The sequence below is a fragment of the Thermobia domestica genome, chromosome 4 (assembly GCF_964235325.1).
Source record: "Thermobia domestica chromosome 4, izTheDome1.hap1.1, whole genome shotgun sequence".
NCBI lineage: Eukaryota > Metazoa > Arthropoda > Insecta > Zygentoma > Lepismatidae > Thermobia > Thermobia domestica.
This window is the reverse complement of record NC_137457.1, coordinates 194,671,597-194,690,810: the sequence shown is the minus strand read 5'-3', so window position 1 is coordinate 194,690,810 and position 19,214 is coordinate 194,671,597. Positions and strand designations below refer to the sequence as shown.

Genomic DNA, 19,214 nt, shown 5'->3' with positions numbered 1-19,214 from the left:
ATCACAAGAAAAATCATGATTGGTGAAACAGTAGAGAATGAAACTGTTGACAGTGCTAACAACGAGCAGAATATAGCTCCTATTGCACCCGGAATGTTGACCCTAGAGGATAGAATTTTAGTAGCATTGCAGCGACAGGAACAAAGTCGAAAGGATGATTTAGAAATTATGAAACAAAAGTTAGCCCAGATGTCCGAAGAAGTAAAACAAACAGTACAGCAAAAATCCGAAGAATTGAATGGACGACTAGAAACACAGTATGAAGAATTGAGTAGACGATTAGAACAAATAGATCAAAAGTCCGAAGAAGCGAAACAATCCGTAATACAAGCTGTGACAGACATCACGTTACAATTCGACGAGAAGTTAAAAAGATTATCTGAAGATTGCAAGGATAATTACAATCATGTAATCCAAGAAGTTAATATTGTAAAAAAAGATTTTGAAGTAATAGAATCTTCTGTTCGTCAGCAAAAGATTCAGGTGACAGATAATTCTAACCAAATACGTGTAAATACACAATTGATATCTACCTTACAGGAGGAAATTAGGACGTTACAGATTAAAGACAACGCATACAACAACATGGTTAATGATCGTTTGGAGTTCCCTCATTCACAAGAGATGACCTCGCATTCACCCGCAGTAGATCGACGTGGACCTTGCGTTATCTCTTCTTCAAGTAACCCATCCGATGAGGATATTATTTTGGAAAGAATTCAACCAAGGAATACAGATGGGCGGAAAAGAGATGGTGGAACCACGCATAACGCAGTAGGTAGAATTTTTCACTTAACACGAACACGAAATGGTGAAAGAAGTGTAAAGTTAAGTGTAAAAATTAGCGAAATACGAGCTATGAGTAAGTTTAGTGGTAGATGTAATGAAAATGCTACTTCTTTCCTAGAAAAATTTCAGGACGAATGCAGTATAATGTGTATAGATAAATCTCAATATATGAAACTAATCCCTCATTTATTACTTCCACCGTGTTCTTTATGGTTTAAGGCAGTACGTGAACACGTCAATACATATGAGGAATTCAAAGCAGCGCTGATCGCAAATTATGAGAATGACTTTTTACTTGCAAACAGAGACGCTACGATTAGAAATCAACCTTTTAATCCTCGCTTGCACAAATCTGTTGTTGATTTTGTTGTGAATACGTATAATGAATTAAAAATCGTAAATCCATTGCAATCTGAATCTAGAGTGATCGCATCTATTCGAAATCTACTACCGTTTAAATTACAACAAATCCTGTTTTCTACGCAATGCATGAGTTTTAATCATCTATTGATGCTTGTTCAATGTTATGAAACTCAATACCAGGCACAGAATCATCAATCGGGAATAGGCAAAATTAAAAACAATTCAGATAACTTTAGATCAGTACCAGTCCGGAATCTAAATATCCGTAATGTAGACGATACGGAACATAACCTAAATCGAGTAAATTTAAACAATCAGAACAATCAGAATAGGCAAAGATATGATGGGAACACACCTAACCTAACTAATCGTGACAATAATTATGTCAGACCATTTAACCAAAGTAGATTCAAAAACAGACGAAATACATGGCGAAATTCTAGAAATACTGTAAACTACATTGATAGACGTAACCGTAGTTCAAGAGATGGCACTTCGTATCAAAATCAAAACAATGACGCAATTCATGTACAGAATAATAATGCGGAACATAATCATGATTGTGCGGTACAATGTACTTTATTGGAATCATATACAAGTACGAATCTAAACTGATTGCAGTTGATGTGGTAGGGGTTAAACCCATATCAGCTATTGATTCTTATGAATATTTATGTGTGAAAATAAATTTAATTCCTTCTTTTCGTTCACTTGAACATAGATTATTATATCTACCATACGGGAAGATGTTAATGTTGTTAATGATTAAAAACAAAGATTATTTATATTATATTGATTTATGTTGAAACTTTATTGTCAAAGATTATATTCAGTAGAAGGTTCATTCTATTAAGCTAATTATCCGACGACTGTACTCATGTGTCACCTTATATGATACTTGGATAAGATTCTTTTGTATCATGACGCCTTGTTGATATGATGTATTCTTTAAAATACCATCTTACGTAATTGTTATATAATGCGCCCTGGAAAGAGCAAACATTTTTTTTACATGACCGTTTTTAATGATGAATGAAATCGTTGATCATTGTAATTTGTGTTTTAAAATGTAATTATCTCTTACGCTTTTGATTTCGCATCCTTCGTTGATTGTATTAGTAAGCGACAACATTTTTAATGATAAAAGATAAATAATAATGGAATAAAAGTTTTATTATAAATGTATTTATATGAAGGAAACTTAATGAAGTTATATATGAAGGGCGATCAAAATGTAGAGAACAAGATTATTATCATGTCATTATTATAAACGGACCAGTGGTTCTTAAATATAAAAGTCAAGCTCCCTTGTAACTTTTATATTTAGTCCCTTTATCGGGCGACATTTTTATATAACGAGATACTTTGTATCGGTCCATAATTACATATACCTCGGGCAGAAAGTGCTTTTACACAAGCACTATACCTGTTATAATGTTAATTAAAAATAATAAAAGAAGAATGTTTTAATATATAAGAAATATACATTGTTTTGTTGATTGCTATGTCGTTGTTTATAGATACTGAACTAAATATTTTTGATTGCAAGACAGTTTGTGTGAATATACGTTAAAAGGTAATCAAAGAATAAATTATTTAATATTTATCATGAACTTGTAATTTCGTTAAAAGGTGATCATCTTAGTGAATGTAACATCAGAAGATATTTTAAGGTATAAATGAGTATTGCCACTAGAGATATACTTATATTAACTGAACCAGGGTTAACGGCTACCTTTGGTGAGTCGTTGTATTTGATATCACATTTCGAGAAAACAGGAGTGTACATTTTTTTTGAAAAAGATGTTCAAAATTGCACAGTAAAAAATGGTTGTGTTAATTCAACTCAATTTTAACACAAGGCAGTGGTTCCAGCGTGACTACTACCATTATGCGGTGTTAGTTCAACACAGACCCCGTGGTGTTGGCGTTTAACACAGGAAGTGTGTTACGTCTTTAACACACAACCGGTGTTGAGCCGTGCCGTAAGCGTTAATGAAACACAAAATTACTCCCTCAAAATATGTTGAATCGCCTATATGCGTAATGCGTTTACATTATGCTGTCTAAAAAACACTTTAAACAAGTGAAAAAATACTCCAATGGCGGGGAGGGCACGAACCACCAATCTTTCGATTACTAGCCGCGTGCTCTTCTGATTTGGCCACGGAGGCGATGAAGAAAACGTCGCTTCTGGAGGGATAAATTGTTCAGGTCTTTTGAATTTGGCTAATCGGAGTGCTCCCTTTAAGCCGCGTATATTCGACGATAACCGTTCGGGATAAGATAAAATGTGCTTGCCATGTAATTTTATAACAATATGACGACTGTCTATTTACTTTATTTTATAGTTCTTCCATCTTCACTTTCAAATGATCGGCGACAGTTGCCATTTAATAAAGTTGATGCGTTTGTTGCTTCTAGTACACAATCGCTTAAAAAAGAAGCAATAAATGCATCAAATGTGGGAGGTGAAATTTTGCGTATACCTGGAGTTGTTTAAGTATTTCTTTCTACTGTGTTTTGTCTGTAGCTTCAATTCATAAGCCTTTCTAATTAGATGCCAAACATATTTGGCAATCACGCAGAAAACAACACCGAATTAATTTAACGCACGGGTTGTGTGTCATTTCAACTACCGGCATTCGACACACAACTCCAAATGGAGAGTGAGTTGTTCTAACCACTTGTTTGTGTTATATTTTAACAATCGTGTTAACACACAGACATTTCGTTGAAATAGCACAACGATTTTTTTTTACAGTGTATAAACATGTTTAATGTGTGATTTGCCGATTCCGCACTCCAAGTTGATTGACCTGGAAATTTGCCGTTATCTCCTAAAGGACTCCACACCCTGAACCTGCTATGCAATGGAACTAGATAAGGAGAGGTGGGAGTAAGAGACATATGGTGGCATGAAGTATATCTTGGGCTAGACATTGACAAAGAAAAGTGCATTCAATATGCTCTCTTTGTGAATAAAAATTACTAGTTCTGAGAATAAAAAAGATATACTTTACCTTTTATTTCACTAGCTAAGTCGCCATTAGTTACAACTTGTGAACCTATCCTCGCAAAACTGTAATGTTGTAAACTCGTTTACATTGTTTTGTCACATTCTGTAGCGGTTATTAGTGAAATATTCAAGAAAGAGTTTCAGAGTTTAAGCTCCTTGAACAACCATTATTGAGCACGATAAAAATTATGTTTACCATATTGAGTTACATATACGAACACCTCAACTTTTGTGAGCTTCTTGGTGGCTAAGCGGTTAGCATACGCGCCTGTGGCGTGGGAGACCCGGGTTCGTTTTCCGGCGGAAGCTCATGTGGTTCGGATTCCACGTTAATCAGTAGGTCCACGTCTCATATAGCCTCGCTGCTGGTCGGGACGTTAAACTCAAAATCACCTCACGTCAAATTTTTTGTACTTGGGAGCTTCAATTGCTCCCCCTTCTCTTCACGAATTCTGCGTATGCCACAGGTGATTACATTCGTTTCTAACAATATAACTGTTTTGTTATATGCTTTAAGTTCTTACTTGAAGCTGAGTTTGAATTTACGCTCTTAGCTCTATAAAAGAAATCTGTTATTATTTTTATCTGGTTATGTTCATGAATATTCTGTACAGTACGTATTATCACTGTTTTTACATTAGGTTAGTTGATTATTAGTTCTATTAAATTTACACATATAATATAAATATTGCGGACTAATTTTCTGTTTGTTCCGCAGCCTACATTTCCTTTTATTTGATAAGAACAAACCAGACTAATTAAGCATCTAATTGTATAGCAACATAAATAGGAGAGAGAATAATTCTAAATAATAAACAGCGTAATAATAGATGGAATTATCATATATGATGCTAAGAATAAAATTAGTGTCAAGTAAATTGTAGTGTTATTAATTTGATCGCATATTTATTTTAAATGTGACGTTATTAGAGTAATATTCTCAGGGATTAATATTTAAGGTTCAGACAAAGTCAAATTTGGTTTATTTTCTACGTAATTATTGGGGCATACACAAAAATTGCTATGTGGACTTCATTGTGATCATTTACCTCAGTACCGTATTAATGTTTGAACAGAAAATTTCCTGCAATACTTCAAAATTTAATCAAAATCATATACTTCATAGTACAGTGCTTCAGGATACACGGAGGTTTTGTTTCTCCATATTTTAACTCTTATATTATCAGTGTAAATATTATCTTAGAGTCAATCTTAACACTATACAAAATAGAATTGTAAAATGTTCATTAACCCAAAATGTTGAGAAATGTACTACACTAAAAAAAAGTATAATAAAACAAAATATGCATTGCATTTCATTCTCCAACTATTTTTTTAATGTTTGACTTTCGTTGCAAAAACAGATTCATTTAATCTAGTAGTATTAATATTAGGGATGGGCAAAACCAGTTTTTAAAAAAACCGGAAAACGGTTTCTAGAAAAGCCAAAACTTGAAAAACCGACATTTCTTTTTTCTCCAAAACCGTTATCAGTTTTCTTCAAAACCGGTTCGGTTTTCACCGAAACTGGTTTCGGTGGAAACTTTTGGAAAACACACAAAACTATTTCTGTGGAAACGGATTCGGTTTCCGAAGAACACCGAAACACTATTCTTGGCACACATAGAACAAATTTTGAAACAAAAACCGAATCCGCTGGAAAACCGAACTGGTTTTGAAGAAAACCGAAATCGGTTTCGGTGGAAAATCCGAACCGATATTTCTAAAAACCGAAAATCGAAAAACCGGTTTTTCTTCCCACCACTAATTAATATATGATGATGCGGACTCTATGTTGGAACACAAGTTGGTGTCAATTTCACATAACGTCATCATTTTTTCGTTTTTTTTTTTAAAAAAAAGAGTCTAATGGCATATCTACATGTATTTATATACTACTCTGATGATCGTGTCGTAGGATGTAGAACAATTTAGTTACTAAATAATTACAATTTGTAAGTTCTTTTGACATTACTATATGGGCCTAGTTCCACTCGATTGATGTAACTGAATAGTTTACATACAATTGAATTTATCTCAATTATCACAATGTATATTTCTAAAATTCTAATAAATTTAGACAGTGCAGAGAAGAATTAAATTTAAAATACATTTTGTTGTAGTTATAATTTGTGATATAATAAATACAGAATACATCCAGTAAACATCGTAATTTACAAAATTTTTGTTAGATTTTTCTCGATAACAAATTATGTGAGGTGATATAATACAGAATAACGAGTATGAGATAGCTTCACAATACAGACTTTGGTTGAATTAATGCACAAGTACTTTGAATCTTCTCCAATAGGAATTTGAGTTCCTGTAGCTCGCTTTCGACACCAAAATTTCCATCAGTTCGATGACTGTAAGAACAGACGCTCCCATTAATAGACCTAATGTTCCTCCAAAATCACAAAGCATCGAAATTAGTGAGTAAGAAAACTCTTCGGTTATCTCTTCGTAAGCCAAGTCCTAGAAGAAAAATAAATTATGATTAGAAATTTCACTTTTCTTCTTACAAAACTATGCTTTTATACACATAAACGGATCATTTATTTAAATTATTGTCCATTTTTCTTTTCTGTGACAGCAACGTTTTATTTTAATATAATATTCTACATAGTAGTACCCATAACTGTAAAGACGTAGAGCAAAAGATCATCCATTTTTCTTTCTGATAATAAGTTAATGATAGGAATTTAAAATTGCTCTTTAATGTAGAAGCTAAAAGAGATGTTTCTTAACACATTCAGGACAGGTTGTAAGTTTCAGCTCGTAGTGCTTAACGAAAATATTTTCCAAATGTAAAATCAATTATTATGAGTACAGAAAGTTATATCTTTCTAGAAAGTGAGCTTTGTAGTTTCCAGAAATACCTTTAAAAATACAACTTACTTTTGTTCTAAGAACTTTCGAATAACACCGAAAAAACTTCCATCTTCTGCGAAAGACATGTCCATTCGGAAGGATTTAAAGAGGGATCCGAACCACGGCGTTTGTACCAGAAACTGTCAATCTTGCATCCTTCTTAGATTCCATTGGGCCAACACCACAATGCTTGAAGCTACAATGGACTGTCACTGGTGTGCTGAGTAGGGAACAGTTATATCTTCGGACGACTTACGTTTCAACCTGATCTACAGTCGTGAACGCTTAGCCGTTAGATGATATCGTGTTAAGCGCAATGTCTAATGTCATAGTAAACGATAATGTAGAAAGGTGTATTTATAGAAGTCACCCATCAATTTGGTACAACATAAGATTTCGTTTGTAACGCCCAGAAATCAACCTCAACATTAATCCCTACATAGAGGTTCTAGAAATTGACCATATGTCCGTTTTTCAGTCAACTTCAGACGGTATATTTCAGTATAAGAATTCCAACGACATACATCCTATTGTCTATTATTGACTGGTACTGCCACTTCTATAACCATACACCATGACGTGATATGTGGCACATCGAATATCGAATATCGAATATATGTGGTTGTATGATATGTAAGCACCCCATTCGTCATGCTTTTCCAGTCTTATGTACCTCTATGTTCAAAAGAAATAAGCGTATACTGTAACTCACGATTTTTCGCAATAATTCTATTTTCCTTACGTTTATGGGTAAAATTCACTTATTAGTAGGGCCTAAGTGGTGATAATAGAAACCAATCCATCTAAGGACATATTTCCAAAAAGTATAATAAAATAATAAAAATATAAGCAAAAAACAAAATTATGTTCGGTTTTGTATACTGGCAATAATGCTTTCGAGGGATTTTTGCAGTAGCAGAGCACGATTGCAGAGGGAAGAACACGATTGGTGAGAGGAGAATTGAATCAAGGAATTGGAAAGTGAAGTAAAATATTATTGAATTTATTAGCTTAAATCTAGGGTGTAAATTGTCTGCCAAATATAAATTAGGTTCTGTAACCAAGATGATGTACGGAAATATAGAAACAAAGACGGAAACTGTTGTCTTAAGATTGGAAGTGAATGCTCTATAGACATGAGCATTTATTTGTTAAGAAAAAGACAGGCATCAAAAGGTAGTCTGTGTGGTCAAGTGGGTAGAATGACGGATGGGTATTTCTTATACTGTTTTGACACCAGATCGAATCCCATCCCATCCATTTTTTTATACAAAACATTATAGAAACTGTATAATTTTTATGTTAATAAGAACCGAAACAAGGAAACAACTTTCTGTTTCCTCTGATGATGTATTTATCTAGAATTAGTGTACTATTAGTAATAGCAATTGTTTTCAGTTTATGCTGTTGTATAGCTTCTTCTCTCATCCTCTTTTCTTGGAAAAAACAATTTTGTGTCCAATAAAGTATGAAAATTATATATAGACAGAAAAAGACATCTTAGTACCAAACGTAATTTATCGTGGTGAAATAAATTTCTCGTTATTAAAGAAGAAATCTATAGAAAATTACTGAAGTTGGTCTTCATAAGTTTTCAGCATCCTACAAATATTTTTTCTTTATAAAATTATACTTTATAAGGCAATATGTGCGATCATACCTACAAATTTAGCTAGTGTGTGAAAGATGGTTTCTGCACAAATATTTTACAGGTTTAGGTGTATGAAACACCAATATGCCATGGTCTCGCTTATCTGACCTTCGTTTATTCCACATACCGTATTATTCAACATATCATTGCAGGTAAAAAGTAGCATCAATAGACAAGAAGAACTACAAGTTGTGGTCTTCATCTTTTTTTGATGCTCTGGACTCTATCGCCTAGCACGCCCGTCTACAAAATAACTCATACGTCTATCATTCATTGCAGGCACGTATCCAGGTTTTCTTTTCGGAGAGGGCCCAATACGAATACTCGTAAGCATGTAATTCTAATGCTTCAAAAATATCAATAATAATAATAATAATAATAATAATAATAATAATAATAATAATAATAATAATAATAATAATAATAATAATAATAATAATAATAATAATAATAATAATAATGCAACAGTTCTGTATTTCTCTTAAACTTTTTCTTACTTTTCACTTATGAACCGGTTTATTTTAAACAAACTGTATTGTAGCACAAACGAAATCAAAAAAATATTTTTGAGAGATGTAAGGAAAACTGTCTGCTGCGTATATCACATAAGAAAAATAGCAATGGCAATCAGTGTATCGTTCTAATACCTAACGCTATAAACAGAACAAAAACGAAATTGTAATCGCATTTAAAAGTGTTCTTTAATTCTATTTGGTAGCAATTGCATTACGGTATGTTCTTAGAATTATAACAAAGCATTGCTCACAGTTTGGACACTGACTCAAAGTAATCTGATATAAAAGAACCCCAAAAGGGAAAAAGCAGGTTTATTAAAATGTGTTTGAGTATTGGAAGGGGACGGCTTCCAGGACCTCACACTGGATACGTCCCTGATTCAATGCATTATACTATCTATTTCTTACAAAACATGATTACTAGATGCGTTATATGTAAAATTATATCATAGTTTGACTTTTAATAGCTCTTTTCTTAGCTAATCCATATTATCCGGCGTTATGCCTGCCTGTTTTATCCTGGATAAGCGAACCTCTACTGTATTTCCAAAGATAGCATATGCACAGGGACTAGAGGTCTGCACTGGTCGAAATTTTAGCCCGGCCCCGGCCCGGCCACTTGAATTTATAATCTATAAGCATTAGCGGATTAAGGGCGGAGCCAATGGAGCCCAGGCTCCCGGACCCCAAGCTCAGGGGGCCCCTTGAAATCCCTCTGTTTAATACTAAAATAAAGCAATCAACTTATTATATTATAGGCTTCAAATCTACGCTAATTTTTTCCGCTCGTTACGCTCGCGGTATCGCTAGATTTAAGTCTTTCAATCAGGAGCATTTAGCTGTTAATAATGAATATAATTATTTAACTGTTAATAATGAATGTAACTAATTGTTGTAAATTGGAGCACATTAAAATATTACAGCATAGTTCTCAGTGGTTTGATAAGCTTATTAGGCTGTGGAAGGGAGCAAAGAAAATTTATGCTCTGGAACTATTCATAACATAGGGCCCCTATAAATTTATCGGCTCCAGGTCCCCAAAAGCCTAAGTTCGCCCCTGTCTATAAACAATATTTCACGAAAAGCTGGCATATTTTAACAAATGTGTTTGTCATCAAGTTTTCATCCCTTTCTCCTTTAAATAATTTCAGAGGCTGCGGTGTTTCAGTGCTAGAGCGTTCACCTCTGGTGCATGAAGTCCTTGGTTTGATTCCTGCTCACGTTAAGTGAACCTTGTGTTGGACAAACACTTGTGGGTTTTCTCGGGGTTCTCCCGTTTTCTCCCATTTTTTTCATTCGACTATTTCATTCATTTCTCATCATCACTGTTTCTTTTAACCTAGCCGGCATCAACGTGGGGCGTAAAATTTAAAGATTTCATTTCAAATAATTTCAATCAGAAAACAGTTGCAGGACGTATGTCATTTCTAAAAAAAAACAAACTGCTATATACAATTCTGAGTACATTATTTTTTAATGAAATTCTCGCGAACCTTATTTCTAAGTCGAAGGGTAAAAAGACTAAATTTACTCTCTTATTATTATAGATCCATTTCAATTGAAGCAGTTGAAATAGTTGGGAAAAATTAAAAAGCAATACCCTATATTCCAGTGTGCCACAATCGGTATAACGCGGCACACTGGTGTGTTCAGCAAAGTGACGCAAACTTTTTCCTATTATTTGCAAGAATATTTGACGTGATTCTGTTATTTATTATTATTATTATTATTATTATTATTATTATTATTATTATTATTATTATTATTATTATTATTATTATTATTATCAACGATTCTTCCATGAGTCAGCTGTCTGTATACGGTTAAGGGACCACAAGTATCACATTGACGGAATGAGTATAATTATTTACTTTAATAGTAATACAAAAGTCTATTTATTTGTATATTCTACCGGGAATAACTGCATCCGTTTAGAAAGCTAGCACTAACAACAAAGAGATACGATATTCTGAGCACACACCGCTCTAAAGTCGTGAGTGGCACAAGTTCTCTTTTACGCTTTGGCTCAATAACGGCTTTTGCAATTCAGGGAGAGAGAGAAACAACTTAATTCCATTGCAGTAATATAGTTTAATAAATGTTAACTTATGTTTATAAATTAAGTAAGTGATCGTATCGTTTCCGTTTATTATTATTATTATTATTATTATTATTATTATTATTATTATTATTATTATTAATAATAATAATAATAATAATAATAATAATAATTCTTATTATTATACATTTCTTAACACGGAGATTGCCACGTGTATGGAATTCCATACCCACTGCTCTCCGGTGCAGCGCCGCGTGATGATTTTCCATACACAAACAATATATTCCAAGTTTGTTGTGTTTGTTCTATAGGTGTGTATGTAATTAGATACATATGACGTAGAAATCAAAATTTAATGTCCACGCCACGTATATGCAAAACCACCCACAAAGAAATTTATGAAGAAAGACATTGAGTTTGAGTATAACATCTCGTTCAGCAACTAAGCTATATGAGACATCGACTTACTGATTAACGTGGACTCCGAACCACGTGAGCTCTCACCGGATCTGCCACGCCAAAGGCGCGTACGCTAACCGCTTAGCCATGAAGGAGCTCATGAACAAAGACATTTATGGGCTAAACCAAAAGTGAAAACATAGATGTGTGATGTGATTTTGAGTTTTCGTCCCTTTCAGCAGTGAGGCTATATGAGACGTGGATCTACTGATTAACGTGGAATCCAAACCACATGAGCTCCCGCTAGGCGAAAACAAGGAATTACTGGCAGATTGCTGTCCGTGATGCACAGGTGATAACGGCCAACAGTTTTAAATTTAAACAAATATAGTTTTAATTAAGCACGAATTTAACTTACAGTACAGTGGGGAAGGCTCGGCAGTTTGCTAGGATCGTTGCAATATCAAACCCCGTCAAATGCACTGCAAACCTGTCAGTAAGCCCCTATCAATATTAAACAGATATTATGTTATAATGGTCATTTCAATGCAAACCTATACTCGCTCTCAAACGAAGGTGCAGACTATCCATGATTTGCCATATTAAACTCTCTCACACTCACTGTATTCTCCTAACATGTGTCTCAGCGATTATAACATTTTTTAGTGTTTCAATCACTTCTTAGTAGGATAGCTTTATCTAGAGGCCACTGATTAACCCGGCATTGAATTTTTCACTTTTCTACTTTTGAAATTGACAATCATTGTTTGGATATTTCAGTCGCACCTACCTAATATTAACAACGTTTCTTCGATAATTTCGTAACATTGTATTATTTCTTTGTATTATTGATTAGCTTGGTTACGCTTATTTAAACACTTTTTTCTTTGCACCGACGTGTCACATCTCTTGGACGAAAATACACTAGCTCTCACTGTAAATCAAATCCAGAACCAGTGCACTTGAATCATTTGACCACAACAAGGCACATTTTAAAAGAAGTTTCGATTTTGTTCAGAAAATTGTGATTACGTGTAATATTTAAAAATATATTTAAGAAAGGTACGGAGCAAACGCACTGTATCAAACCAGGGGCCTCAAGCACCGGGGATGAACGCTCTACCACTGAGCCACTGCTCTACTACGGAAGCATAGCTACAAAAGACATTTAAAATATTAACTAAATAGAAGTAATATACATTATAGTCCGCGTCACCTAATTTGGTGTATGGCGTCAGCCAATAAGCTCGCAGTGCGCTGATTCCAAACCTTCAGTGAGGAATGTACTCCATACCGTAAGCGTCGGTGGACCACCGATGAGCAACTAGCGACATCTCGCCAAAAATTGGCGGCCCCGCAACGACAGTCCGCGGTGGCCCCACTTCTGTTTTGAAAATTATACCACCAGTTCCAGAGAGGCGACGAAACGCCAAAGAACCAGAAAAGTACTTCCCAAAATATGTTAAATCGGCTTTATGCGTGATTTGTTTACATTAACGTGGGTCTGAAAATACTAAAAAAAAAAGTTAAAAAAGAAACTCAGGAGTTGGCGCGATCCATCAACCTTACGATAACTAGGCACATGCTCATTTGACTTTGCTACAGAAGCGTTGAAGAAAGTTTCGCTTGTACAGGGATAAAACGTTGAAGTCTTTTTTAATTTGTCTAAGCAGAGTGCTCCTTCAGGAGTATGTATTTGACGATAACCGTTTGGGATCAGATGACAAAATATAACGAAATGATGCGCGTCTATTTACTTCATTTCATAGTTCTTCCATATTTATTTTCTAACGATTGGCGACAGTTGCCATCTAAATTCATTTAATAAGTACTCATCAAGATTTTTCACTTCATGATATAGAGGCAGGGAACCTCTTCACCGCCCGGAGCTCACATTAGAAACAATTCGTCAAAGAAAATAATATATGATAATAACAGCATGCATATGACTGGCGATAGTTTGTGTTGGTCCCTTCGCGATTCTCCGCGATGAATTGAAGGAGCGCGTACCAAAATGAAGTCATCGCTGCTACGCGGTGGTAACTTTGACACCACGACTCTACATATCTGTTTCTACTCGACGAAACCATGCCGCTAATGGCACAATCCTTTGACGATCGACATTTACCGGCAAGTGGGCCGGTAGGTGTTGGCGACGTTTACGGCATGGGGTTATCTTCCGTAATTGATATTGTTCATATTTATGGGTGTTTGCAAATGATTAGATATCTCACTGAAGGTTTGGCAACAGTGCACTGCAAGCTTATGGATTGACGCCATACGCCAATTCGAGTGACGTTGACATTAAGAAAATCTATAAAAAGGAAACGTCTGAAGATCTCAGCAGCTACATCAGGTAATATTGTCTTCGACTTAATTCTATAATTTGTTTCCAAGGCACGTACACCGTGTATATGTAATGTGAATATACTACGCTTCCATAGCATTCTACCTGATTTCTCAAATTTGTAATTCTTGATACCACATTGAAACTTAAAAATATATTATCATTGAATGTTAAGTTAATACGTTTCTAACTATTGGCATTTCTTTAAAGTATCAATATGAAGAATACATTAAACACTACATACCTGAAAATACACACAAATCTTAGACACATTTGGTGTATAATAAATCGCTTCAAGGGTTGGAATCATTTTGTTTTCGTTGCACTGGCGAATACACTTACACTGAGTTGATCTCCATGTGCCTCTTTATAAAAGTTCATTAACCACATCTTTAGTTTTCAGGTAATCGTGCCGATTATTACAATATGATGCATTGACATCTACAAAGGAAGCCGCACACACAATTAATTAACATCCATGCAACATGTAATTTGTTTATCAATTTAACAAAATATTTTATGTGGAATATGGATTATGTAATGGGAGAGTAATAAAATTGTATTTTAGATACATAACTACTGGAGCAGGTTCTATACAAAAGTAACACATATCTGCAACCGGTCTTTCAGCTTCCACAACCCCTCTTTGTAGAAAGTGTCACATTGGCTGGTAAACCAGTGCTCCATTGCAGCAATGACCTCCGCATGTGAAGAAAAACACCGACCTTTCAAAGACTGTTTCCGTTTTGGAAACAAGAAAAAATATAATGGCGTGAGGTCAGGTGAATATGAAGGATGAGAAAGTAATTTGTACCCTAAGCGTTGGACAAGATTCAGGGTTTCCTGGACTTTGTGAGCGAGTGCATTGTCAACTAACAGACAAAAATCTTTGATGATGGCGCTTGTCTCCTTTGTCTTTTTCATTTTACAATGGATACGAGAACTATGTTCGTTGTCTCGTCTTTCATTGGAAAACTTCTGTAGTGTACGGAAACGTAAGTAACAAAATCAATATCTGTTAACATGTATACATAGTTTCTAAATGTTGTATCGTTACATATTTTATTGATTGCTACTTTTTCCTACACTTCATAACATTTCAACCTTCTTATTACTTCAAACGAAGAAAAATACGTCTGCACATTTTTTTTTTTTCAGATTGAGATCGTTGACTTGGGGTCTCGACCTTGGCATCTTTGATTTACTGTTTCTGAAGACTTCGTTCAGCTTAATTTCAGCTAAAACGATCGTCCTTTGGAACAGGGTGTATACAGCGTGTAACCTAATTATTGTAACTAACGTCGGGAGGGCATTCCTGACATCGAGATAAGAAAAAAAGTTTCAATGAACATATAGCATGATTTAGCAAGAGTCGAAAGCGTGGGTATAGTTAGTTCGAATAGATAGATGTTGAAAACCAATAAGCTTAGATGTATCGGCCTATGAAAGTTTACAGGTGACACTGGTGTTCAATACGTAATTTTTCGTTTCACACACACAAGTGGTGCTTGTATTCAAGACGTTACAGTACAGGATTTCGGTCATTGTGCTGCGAGTGTTTAATAGGACAAGTGGCAGTGCTTGACTAAAACCTGGTGCCTTATTCAAACCTCTAACAGGCCTAGATGCTATTTATGTACGGTCGTGCAGATGGCAATGTGCGTGAAGCAGCATGTCTCTATACGAACATTGTCTTAACAGACACTAACCATCATATAAGATATTTGTAACAGTTTATTGGCACGTGCGTGTAACAGGGACTGTACTAGCTGCCGATGTAGATGCTAGTCTCGTTCGTCGCGTAAGAACACCTGTTATGAAAGCTGTATTACAAGCTGTAGACAATGAACCAGGTATAAGTACTAGGGAGGTTAGTCGTAAAATGTGTTAGTCACATGACTGTGTGGTGTGAATTACATGAAAATTCCTTGCACCCATACCAACTACAGAGGGTACAGGTACTGACAGAAGGAGATTCTAATCACGTGACGCATTCTGCTAGTGGTTCATCCAACAGATCACTACCATTATACTGTTTCAGGTAGTAGTACTGTTGACTGTTGATGCCATATTTGGAAGGGATGGTATCGTCAACATGTATAACACACACATATGGGCAGACGTACATCCCTTTGGTACGGTAGTTACTTACCATCAACACCAATTTGGATTCAATGTATGGTGTGGTATTATCCATTATCAACTGAATGGCCTATACATATTATCCCGAAGATTGAATGGAGCACAATATTTGATCTTCCTGCAGGAAACACTCTCCGAACTACTGGGAAATATTTCTCTAGCGGTTTCCCGCAACATGTGGTACATGATGGTGGAGACCTTGCACACTTCAATGTGAATGTCCAATGGTGGTTGAACAACAACTTTTAAAGGCATTGGATCATACGTGGTGGTCCAGTGCATTTGTCTGCCCGGTTTTCTGGTCCGGTTCCACTGGATTTTTATCTGTGACGACATATTAAAAGTGTGGTGTATGCTACTGATGTCAACGACTTGGAACAACCTATGCATCAGGGCCGGCCTTAAGCCGATTGGACCGATTGCTCCCAATCGGGCCCCGCGCTAGTACCGTTGTTCAGTCTAATCTACTCTCCAGTGCTGTTTTAACACGAACAGCATATTAGGCCCGAGAGCAAACATGGGTATTGTGGTCCCTATAACTAAACTTAGCTCCTAATACATATAATTAATACATGCCATTCTGCACGCGGGACCCCCAATGCTTGCAAGACCCCCGGCTACGTGGTTATGGTATCGTTAAGATGGCTCTGCTATTCTCGGTTGTCAAGTACACGAACAACATATTGCAATACAGGTATATCCATGTACTCCACAAGGGAGGGTATGACTTCTCGCTAACAAGTAAATGAATAGTTTGTGTTCAGTTTAAAGACACTAGCAAACATTTTCTAACTTCAGTGCTGCAGTAGTTTCTTTATCTTTTTTACGTTAACAACTGTTGTAAAAATAGATATTATGTCCAGGGAGTATTCTGTGCACACCCAACACCGCTAACAATTCCACAAATTTCCTTACACACACACCTCTGGGCATAAGAGTGTTGTTTTCTTTGAGTTTGTGTAAAATGTCTATCATTATTCTGCGTGCACACTCTCCTTTATTTGGAACACCCCACTAAATAAAAGTTCCTGGCGTTCTTACTAATTATGTCTTGTGATACTACCGTGAATACCGAGATGGGATCAAATAAATCAGTCTCAGTGAGACTTCTTTGCATATCCTTTCTCTTATTATAGCTATATTAAAAATACAAAACAAGAGCACAAACTTTGTCCTCTCCTGCGAAAAATCTGGTGGATGTTTTTTAAAAAAATAAGTAACGAAAACAAAATGTATACTAGTACGTACCGAATGGGGGGCAGCTTATGAAGGTTTGTCTTCTAACTCAAATAATTCAATGGAAAATATTTCATCCATCTCCCATCTTCCTTAAGGTTTGTGATCGTCTGATCACCATTTCATTTTCTCTGCAGTCGATAGCGATTTCAAGCTGATTATACCTTTCATAAGTAGCTACCTACGATGTTCTCACTAGCGTACATTAGGATTTCCTGACTTTAATTATTTTCAAAAAGATACGGCTGTTAAGAAATCTTTGAACCAATGAATTCATATGAATATGCATTTCATTATGCCTTACAAATATAAACTTATGGGAACATAGACCTCACCATTGTATTTCTCATAAAATTAAAGCCCAATTTGATATATTACATGACCTCCTTCGTATTTAAAGAAAAGTCAAGCTAGATACAAGATGGCGGCCATGATAAGCATACCATCAAATAAATTTATACTTACTCTCGGTGTCTGTTAATGTGTTTTTGTTTTCCATCCCTTTACCCGTTTAACAAATAAAATGGAATTTTCAAACTTGAAACACTGGTCATGGCTTACTCTGATCAAACAGGTTTTTGGCTACTGCGGACGTCTTTATGGACGAAAGCGCTTTAAATTTTGCTTTCGCTCGTTTCTTGAAATTCCTCACTTCTCTGCCAAGTTCGATCAAGAAACAGGATTTCAACACCGTCAGGCTTAGTTGTAAGAAAAGAAAACTATGAAACACTGGTACAGAAACTTCTTGGAAAATTGCGAGGCACAAGGGTGAAATATGTGTTTTAAAATTACTGCATTTCCATTTATTTCTATGAAAAATTAGCTGATATAGGGGATGACCAGAGTGAGCGTTTTCACCAGAACATTTTTGCACATGGAAAAACGTTATAAAGAGAAATAGGTGTAACCATTAATATATATATATAGGTTCCACAGACCTTGGTGCAAGTTACTTGTAAACCTGGGCTCCCGCAAAATGTTTTAATCAGGCCCCACACTACCTAAGCCCGGCCCTGCTATGCATAATGTCTATGCAACTGCTCGCTATGACCTAGGTATCTTTGAAGTTTCGAAAATCCATGACGCCATTGTCGGTATCTGGTCAAAACAGCGCATGGACAAAAACCGCGCAAGGACAAAAACCGCACATGCAGATACCGCGTGGACAAAAACTGTGCAAGGACAAAAAAACGCGCGTGCGAATACCGCGTGGACAAAAACAGCGCATGGACAAAAACCGCGCAAGGACAAAAACCGCACATGCAGATACCGCGTGGACAAAAACTGCGCAATGACAAAAACCGCGCGTGCAAATACCGCGTGGACAAAAACAGCGCATGAACAAAAACCGCTCAAGGACAAAAACCACGCATGCAATTACCGCGTGGGCAAAAACAGCGCATAAACAAAAACGGCGCAAGGGCAAAACATCGCATGCAAATACCGCGTGAGCGAAAACAGACACCAGCCCATGGACAAAAACCACAGATGAACATTTTGTACTAGGCTCGCTCGCGCTCGAGCTCACTTCTTTCAATTGGGCTCGCGCTGACTTGGGCTTGAGATCACTTACCTCAATTGGCTCGTGCTTCCGACCACTTTCCTCGACTGTTTTCACAATCACTCGTGCTCGCGCTAATGCGGCTCGCGCCTACTCGGACTTGCACTCACACGGGTCAAGATAGGAATTAGGTGGAGAACCACTGTCAGAGACTGTTTACAATTTTTATAGACATCCTTAGCAAGAGGAGTCAGGAACAATTACAGCAGAAAAAGGAAGAATTTTTATTTTATTTATTTAAAGAAAGAAGAACATTTAATAT

The 19,214-nt window shown here is 35.9% G+C and overlaps 1 protein-coding gene across 4 annotated transcripts in view; it reads right to left on the bottom strand.

Annotated features, from left to right (window-relative positions):
- Positions 1-5,055: 5,055 nt before the first annotated feature.
- The window catches only part of LOC145683839 (bile acid-sensitive ion channel-like), a 216,300-nt gene continuing 202,141 nt past the window's right edge, over positions 5,056-19,214 (bottom strand). For 2 of the 4 annotated variants that reach the window (XR_014131194.1, XR_014131195.1), the window contains 2 exons: positions 14,258-14,454; positions 6,513-6,646 (listed from right to left, as the gene is read on the bottom strand). Coding sequence is in view for 2 of the 4 variants with exons in the window: in XM_081755434.1 (XP_081611560.1) it covers positions 6,449-6,646 (198 nt within the window). In the remaining 2 variants the exon portion in view is untranslated. Of the gene's footprint in view, positions 6,647-14,257; positions 14,455-19,214 lie in introns of all 4 variants that reach the window. The other 2 variants (XM_081755434.1, XM_081755435.1) reach the window with 2 other exon arrangements.